Below are 8,324 nucleotides of genomic sequence, written 5' to 3'. Positions count from 1 at the left end.
AAGGAATAGCCATTTCTCTCATTTTTTAGAGGAATAGGTATTCCTCTTCGTAAATGAATAGCTATTCAAATGGGAATAACTATTCCATAGAATATACCACTACCAAACTAAAGAATAGTTATTCTTATGGAATAGCCATTCCATTTCAAGGACCTATTCCGCGAACCAAAGGAGGCATATGTCACATAAACTTTGGAGATGGAGGGAATATGTATAGCATTACCAAAAAGATCATATATATAAAACCCTCATATTCAAATAAATTTTGAATTATCTAACCATCGACACAGTGAGCCATATATGTTGTCAAAATTGTTAATTGCGGTCGAATCTCAATCCTTCGCTTCTCTCTTCATAGAATTGAAGGATGTGAGTAATGTATAGCATTACTAAAAAGAATGGATATAGAAGACACGTGTCAGATAAATTTTAAATTGCCCAATCACAAACACGATAAATTTCATATATACTATCTCTCATATTTATTGTCGAAATTGTTAATTGCGGTCGGATCTAAATCCTTCACTTCCTCGTAAAAGAATAAATATATATATATATATATATATATATATATATATATATATATATATATATATATATATATATCAAGATTTTTTAATTTTACTTATATAGCCAAACAATATATTGGGTTGTCCCGCATAAAGCGGTAATCAAGAAGCGTAAGGGTCCGGCGGCCAAAATCTACTAGTGAGAGTGTATGTTTGCGTGTGCATACGTGTGTGTATGCTTTTATTCTCCTTTTTGCCACAACATAGCTACGAAGAGATGTATGTCTAAGTGATGAAAGAGTGATGAATAATGCGGTAGACTCGGATCCTGTCCCCCAAGAAAAAGCTCATATTTGTGCAGAGAGGATTTGACCACTCTCTCTCGCTCTCTCTCTCAAACTGATAGAGATGAGTGACCAGTACGGCCTGCCGGATTTCCGGCAGTTCATGGCCGGAAGAACTCAATATTTCCCGGCCATCACACAACCCACTGAGCCGCCATTCTTTCTCCACAGGAACGTTGCGCCTCCACTCCATTGCGAGCCCAACACCACTATGGTTGCCGAGGTTTTGCCTCGCGAGCAGCTGGTTGGATTTGTTCATCATGATTCCACTGATGCCGCGCCCACCGCCGCCGCAACAACGACACTGTGTTCTTCACAGATGGAGAGTGGGTGGATGGGATATGACGGTGGAAGTACTAGATGGCCAAGGCAAGAAACTCTCACCCTTCTTGAGATCAGATCTCGCCTTGATTCCAAGTTCAAAGAGACTAATCAGAAAGGACCCTTGTGGGATGAAGTCTCTAGGTATATATATATATATATATACACACATATATATTTTTTTTCAGTTTTATGTCATTTTTTTTTTCAAACTGGGTGATGGTTGATTAAGAAACCCTATTTGCTTAGAAGTTTGGCTGTAATTCTGCAATGTGCAGTTTGTTTCAGCTAATGTTTAATCAGCTGGAGTGTTTGTTTTTCTTGAGTTTAGTTAGTTAAAATTACTCATTCATTAATAATAATAATAAAAAAAACCCTATTTTCTTTTCTTGACAGTGAAGAGGACTGGCTTTGCCTCTTTCCTGACATCTTTCTGTTCTTCTACTATTCCTGCGAAAAAGTAAAAAGCTTTAATATGTTTCGATTCCATAGTTTAGTGCCCGAAAATGACAAGCCATTTGAGTTAACTGAGAGACTCAGGTGTTCTCTTTCTCTGATCTTTTTCTGTTCTTATACTCTAGTTAAGTGTGATGATATGACAAGTCCAAGAATCTCTCTCTCACACTCTCTGAAACCCAATATTTTCCCTTTATTTTATAGTTTAGGAACCTCCTTGCAATTAGGGCAACGGAATCTAGTTACTCCAAAATAAATAATAGCTTATAAAGATTTAGAGGAATGTTTGCAATATTTTAATCCAATTCGTTATTAAAAAATGCTCAACGAGGAAACATAGACAAACCTATTATGCTATTATTATTATTAATTTTTTTTTTTTTTTTTATAAGAGCAATAGAAGAACCAAACTACAAACAACAAAAATTACATCAAGCACAAATTTAAAGAAACAGAACAAAAGACAAGCAAATTTTAGACAGACAACTAACACCTCAGTACTTCAGAACGAGACCTTAAAAATGAAAGTCGAGCAAAAATACAGTCAACGAAACTAGCTGTGGTTGCAACCCATGATAAAAAATAGGATTATAATAAGAGAAACCTATTAACCTTGCTAGGACTATATATAGTTATTCTTAAAGGCGTTTTTCCGGTATCTTAGCTCTTTAATAATATTAAATGGCCATCTTGTTTTAAATTTCATGGAGGCAATTTTTAAGTATTATTGTTACCGTCAGATGTTATGTTAAATTTCCCCTTGGCCTATTGTTGCGGAATTTTGTTTTGATTCAGGTTAATGGCTGAGGAACATGCATACCAGAGGAGTGGGAAGAAATGTAAAGAGAAATTTGAGAACTTGTACAAGTACTATAAGAAAACTAAGGAAGGTAAAGCTGGAAGACAAGGAGGGAAGCACTATAGGTTCTTTAGGCAGCTAGAAGCAATCTATGGGGAAGCAAGTAATCATCATGCCTCAGCTTCAGAACTCCATCTTGCAAGAAACAGCCTTCCTTATCATCAGATTCCAAACAATATAATTAACCAAGAGAATCAGGAAGTTGTTAGTTTCACTAACTCATCTGAATTTGAGACATCTTCCTCGGAAAACAATGATGATCATGATCTTAATTCTGCCATTGCCATCATGATGAATCAAGGGAAGCAGAAGGAGACTAAGAAGAGCTGGAAAGGTAAGATTGAGGAGTTTGTAGACTTGCAAATGAGGAAGATAATAGACACACAAGAGGCTTGGATGGAGAGGATGTTGAGGACTATTGAAGATAGAGAGCAGGAGAGAGTGTGTAAAGAGGAAGAATGGAGGAAGCAAGAGGCAGCCCGCTTTGACCAGGAGGTACATGAACTGTGGGCTAAAGAGAGAGCATGGGTTGAAGCTCGAGATGCTGCATTAATGGGAGCTTTAAAGAAATTTGTAGGGAAAGGACTAGAAGATGAAAATGACAAGGAGTTTCTCTATGGAACTATTGACAATAACAGATGGACTGAATCTGAGATTTCAGGTTTAATACATGTAAGGAATAGCTTGGAACTTCGATTCCAAGAAGGTGGGTATTTGGAGGAAGGTCTTTGGGAGGAGATAGCTGCAAAAATGGGTTCTTTGGGCTATGATCGAAGAGCTATCGACTATAAAGAAAAATGGGAAAATATCAGCATCTATTGTAACAAGAAGGAAAAAGAGGAGGATTTGAGAAGCAGCGGTTTTTGTCAACAGCTTAACTCCTATCACAGCCAGGGGATTACCAAACAAAGGCTGACGGTTGATGGCCTTCCACCTTCAAGTTCCCTTAACTACTCTCGCAATCAAGGAGAAAACGTGTGGGAGAAATATGGTGTGAAGCTCAACAAGGGAAAGAACCAGCAAGTTTAGCTCAAGCAAGAAAGAACTTCACATCGATGTAACTTGTTCAAAAGGTATGATTTATGGCATTCGATATGTGGTTTGGGATCGAGATAGGGTATGTTTTCTTGTTGTAAAAGTTTTGTGACTTGAGATTGTTAAAGTATTGATCATTAAATATGATTAAATTTACTCTTTCTTATAAGTTTAAGCTTTTAGGATAAATGTTGATTTAACATGATATCAGAGTAGAGATTCTGAGTTTGAACACTGATTCCATATACTGTTTACCTCTCATTTCAAGTAATTCAAAATAATAAACTCAATTTCACTAAACTGATGTGTTAGTGCTCATAATCTGTTGAATTTTTTCTTTTTTTAACAGTGGTTGATCCATAGGTTAATAGATACTACCACATCATCCTAACGGGATGAGAGTTTACTATGTAGCATTACTCCAATTAAATATTCTACATGTTGGACTTTACTTGTTACGGGGAAGTTTAAGCTTTAAAGTATTGATTAAATTTATTCTTTTTTATAAGTTTAAGTTTTTAGAATAAATGGTAATTTAGCATGAATATACTCATGTTGGTTACTCAAAGCTTAAGAGGCTTAGAGTTCTTTATGCCAAATATACGAAATGTGTTTCTTCATGGCGTTATATTGGTTGAGGGGAATAGCTAATAATATTATTTGAAGAGGGGTTGTGCACCTTTGTTTCAAATAATAGTTCGTTTTTCAAGGTCTTGCTTTTCCCCTATATTTTCCGTCTGTATTTCTCTGATCTTTGGAAGAGAATCGGATTATCATCTCCTACAAAACTTATGTACTATAAGTCTAAACTATACCAACAGCAACGATATGATTGCTTATCATCTCAATAATTTGTGGGTGCAGGTAGAGATTTCCATAATAAAGTTTTTTTTTTTTTTTTATTTTGATAAGTAATAATAAAGTTTTATACACCATTATAAACATTAAAGCACTTCAAATGATGAACATGATCAATACGGTACAGTTTCATCTTCTGAATCAACTGTGAACACCGAATGAATGCTTGGTAGGTGCTTTCACATTCTGATGGATGAGGGATCGATGAAACTATTAGGAGAATTATGGTATGAAACTCAGCAAGGGAAAGAACCCAGAGTTTTGCCAAAGGACTAATTAATCTGATCGAATTGTTCTCTTCTGTATGTATGTAACTTGATGAGAGGTCTTCTGTAAAAGAAAGCACTGAGTAGGGAATTATATGTTGCTCAAAAGAGGGCTTGGGGTAGCATGAACTCAAAATTTTTAAGGCAACGTTTGGTACATTGGAGGGGTGATTTCTTGATGTAATCTTAATTTGTTAGGATTATATCTCTATCTAAGTAGGATCTATATCTAAGTAGGAGATATAGATAGTAAGAGTAGAGTTTGAATAAGAGTCTTATCTCTTATAGTGAGAGAAGATAAGCTGTAGTTGTTCATTTAAAGTTATCTTGAATAGCTGTAGGTTTCTATCTTTGAATAGCAATAGGCTTCTCTAGTTGAATGTATGGGATAACTCTGTCTAGAATAGAGTTACACTCCTACGGGAGTTTGCTAGCTTTGTTGTATATTTAAAGAAAAGACTATGAAATATATGTGAAGTTGAATTATTGTTTGATAAATACAGTTTACTGTGTTTTGGGTGTTCCTGGCTCACTCGAAACAACCAACCTATTTATTTCTTGTGTTCTTTGTCAATTGGTTCACATCAATTGGTATCAGAGCCATGCGTTTTTCCTCTTGAATAGCAAGAAGTTTGTTTACCCAAGAGGACCCGTTTCCCTCAAAAGAAACCAGATTTAGACAACAATCTCCGATCCACACCATCACCATGTCTTTCCAATTTTTCTGGAATGAAGCGGACCGAGCAAAGATAGAAAAGATGAGGTTAGAATTTCTCGTGTGGAATGAAAAAGTCAACAAAAAGATGGAGGAGCATATGAGAAAAATTGAAAGTTTTTCTCCACCATGCCCCCGCTCCAGCAAGCCAATCATTGCCTATAACACCTACCCCACTGGCTACCACTATCAAGAGGAAGAAAAGAGTTATTGAAGCAACAAAAATTCATCCATGCCGACGTCGCACCAAACCACCATCGATCAGCCACAGATCCAAACATCATCGAAGCCAGCAATGTTGTCGTTCCTCAACGACGCTAGCAATGCTAGATTGGAATCTCCACCATCGTTCTTCCGCCGTTATCAAATTGCACCGCCAAATCGCTCCAAGTCGCTGTCGCAGTTCTGCCCGACAGCCATCACCTCGCACAGGCCATCCCAACTGCCGATCCAGAACCCACTGCACCAAGCGCCGCCATCAGCCCTGTCGCACCGATCAGTTTGGACCATGCTCTGCTGCAATCGCTGGATACTTCTTTTGTTATAGAGGTGCGAAAGAAATAAGCAAGGGCGTTTTTATTTGGCTAAAACGAAGAAAAAAGAAAAGGATACAAACAAAACGATTTCGGCTTTTATGAAGGGCCTAGTTAGTCAATGGGTAAGCCTTCTTTTGTGGCTGAAAGGTGTAGCAGATGCGTGCACTGTTTTTAATATTTGTTACTAAGTTATATTTTTAGAAGTGTTAATTAGTTTTTATTGTCAATACTTAGTTTTCATAATTTTTTCTTGAGGACAAGAAAAATGTTAGTGTGGGGGAATGATGTAATCTTAAGTTTTTTGGATTATATCTCTATCTAAGTAGGATCTATATCTAAGTAGGAGATCTATAGTAAGAGTAGAGTTTGAATAAGAGTCTTATCTCTTATAGTGAGAGAAGATGAGTTGTAGTTATTCATTTAAAGTTATCTTGAATAGCTGTAGGTTTCTATCTTTGAATAGCAATAGGTTTCTCTAGCTGAATGTATGGGATAATTCTATCTAAAATAGAGTTACACTCCTACGGGAGTTTGCTAGCTTTATTGTGTATTTAAAGAAAAGACTATCGAATATATGTGAAGTTGAATTATTGTTTGATAAACACAGTTTACTGTGTTTTGGGAATTCCTGGCTCACTTGAAACAGCCAACCTATCTATTTCCTGTGTTCTTTGTCAATTGGTTCACATCATTTCTTAAAATTAGAAATGAGCATTACTAGCTAGGAAAATAAAAAGTTAGAATAAAATTACCATTAATTCTTATTCTTTCATTTGTTGACTACACAAGAATGACAAAATTTTCTTATTGGAATTGAATCAAATTATACTTTACCAAAAAATTAAAAGTTGTGATGGGAGCATATATGGACTTTGGTTTTGATCCGGACACCACCCTAGTCGAAGCCATTGAATTTACATCAATATATGTACGTATATCAATCTCTTTTTTCTTTTTTTCTTTTCATTAGTTTTTTATATGGGACTTTACACTAACATGAAAACCTTAACAAAGTCTTTAACAAAATTCGAGTCTCAAACAATAATACAACCCCAAGACAATAACAACAATAATTTTTTTCTTTGTTTACTTAATTCGTTTCATTCATGTTTGGTCATGCAGTCCTAAATTAATTTTCTAAGTTATGGGGCCTATCTAATAGCTAGAAAATGGAAGTTTTAATGTCCCCTGTTACAAGGAAAAGATTTACGTTATGTTTGGTACGTGGAATGACTATTCCATTATAAAAAATAAATATCTTTTTTTAGGAATAGAAGAAGGTAGAATATTTATTGCATTGGTGTTAGAGTATATGATAAAGATATTCTATCCTTATTATTTACTTCAATACTTGAAATAGTTATTTCTAGCCCATGAGAGAATGATTATTCTAAGGCTAGGTATAGCAAGTGTATCAATCACTTTTTGAGGTCGCCTAAAGAGCTCTATTCTCATCTTCAAAAATCACTCTGCATACTTGACTTTGAATAGAAACAAGCTGATCGACCTAGCATGAGGCCAAACCCACTCCCCTCTATAAAAAAAACTAGACAATTTAGCCTCTATACAACTCTTAGCATTGTAGACAACCTAGTTGCTATACTTATCCAACAAGACTCCATTTGGATGCTAAGAGTCAAGTTACAAGAAAATATTACTCCCATCCCCCACCTAAATCTTAGGAGCGACGCTTCAATAACTTTCTCCAACACCAAGTGCAATCCCAAGGGATCTTTAAATTCCAAAAACATCTGCCTTTCAGCAAGTAATTCAACTTAACCCAAACCACCCAAATAAACCCTAAGCTAGCAAACAAAGCCCAAATATGCCTCAAGACTGTAGCTAAATTCCAATCATCCAATCGCCTTAAACCAAGACCACCTTCATTTTTTGGAACACACACATCCTTCCAAGTAACTTTAGCCCAAGCTATCCCATCAATCTTGCCATTCCATAAAAACCTACTAAGCAGTTTCTCAATAGTTCTTATCACCCTCTTAGGAAGAATGAAAATATTAGTTCAATACACTTGCATCCTAAACAAACATAATTAATTAGTTGAAGAAGAACTGCAAAAGAAAGATGTTTCGATAACCAAGAAGTATCCTACCAGCAATCTTCCCAATCAAGCTATCATAATCAACATCAGAGAACTTCTTAGAGATTGAAGAAACCTGTAAATACCTTACCGGCAGCTTATCCTCCTCCGTATGCAAACAACCTTTGATCTCGTTCTTCAACACATTTGAGATGCCCAAGCAAAAGAGAGTGCTCTTTGAAGGATTTGGAGTTAGACCAGAAAGATTAAAAAAAAAAAAAAAAAAAACTATTCAAAACTCCCTTAATAAATTGAATTGCCTTCATATTCCCCATAGCAAACACCAACAAATCACTTGCAAAACAAAGGTGAGACAAACCAAGCTTA

At 35.8% G+C, this 8,324-nt stretch overlaps 1 protein-coding gene across 1 annotated transcript; it reads left to right on the top strand.

Annotated features, from left to right (window-relative positions):
* Window positions 1–828: 828 nt before the first annotated feature.
* On the top strand, window positions 829–3,693 carry LOC133880280 (trihelix transcription factor PTL-like). The gene is made up of 2 exons (XM_062319200.1): window positions 829–1,318; window positions 2,426–3,693. Exons 1-2 carry the CDS (start codon window positions 918–920, stop codon window positions 3,516–3,518), a joined length of 1,494 nt encoding a protein of 497 aa, XP_062175184.1. The 5' UTR covers window positions 829–917; the 3' UTR covers window positions 3,519–3,693.
* Window positions 3,694–8,324: the final 4,631 nt, after the last annotated feature.

Source organism: Alnus glutinosa, chromosome 10 (genome assembly GCF_958979055.1).
Source record: "Alnus glutinosa chromosome 10, dhAlnGlut1.1, whole genome shotgun sequence".
NCBI lineage: Eukaryota > Viridiplantae > Streptophyta > Magnoliopsida > Fagales > Betulaceae > Alnus > Alnus glutinosa.
This window is presented reverse-complemented; position numbering and strand designations above follow the sequence as displayed.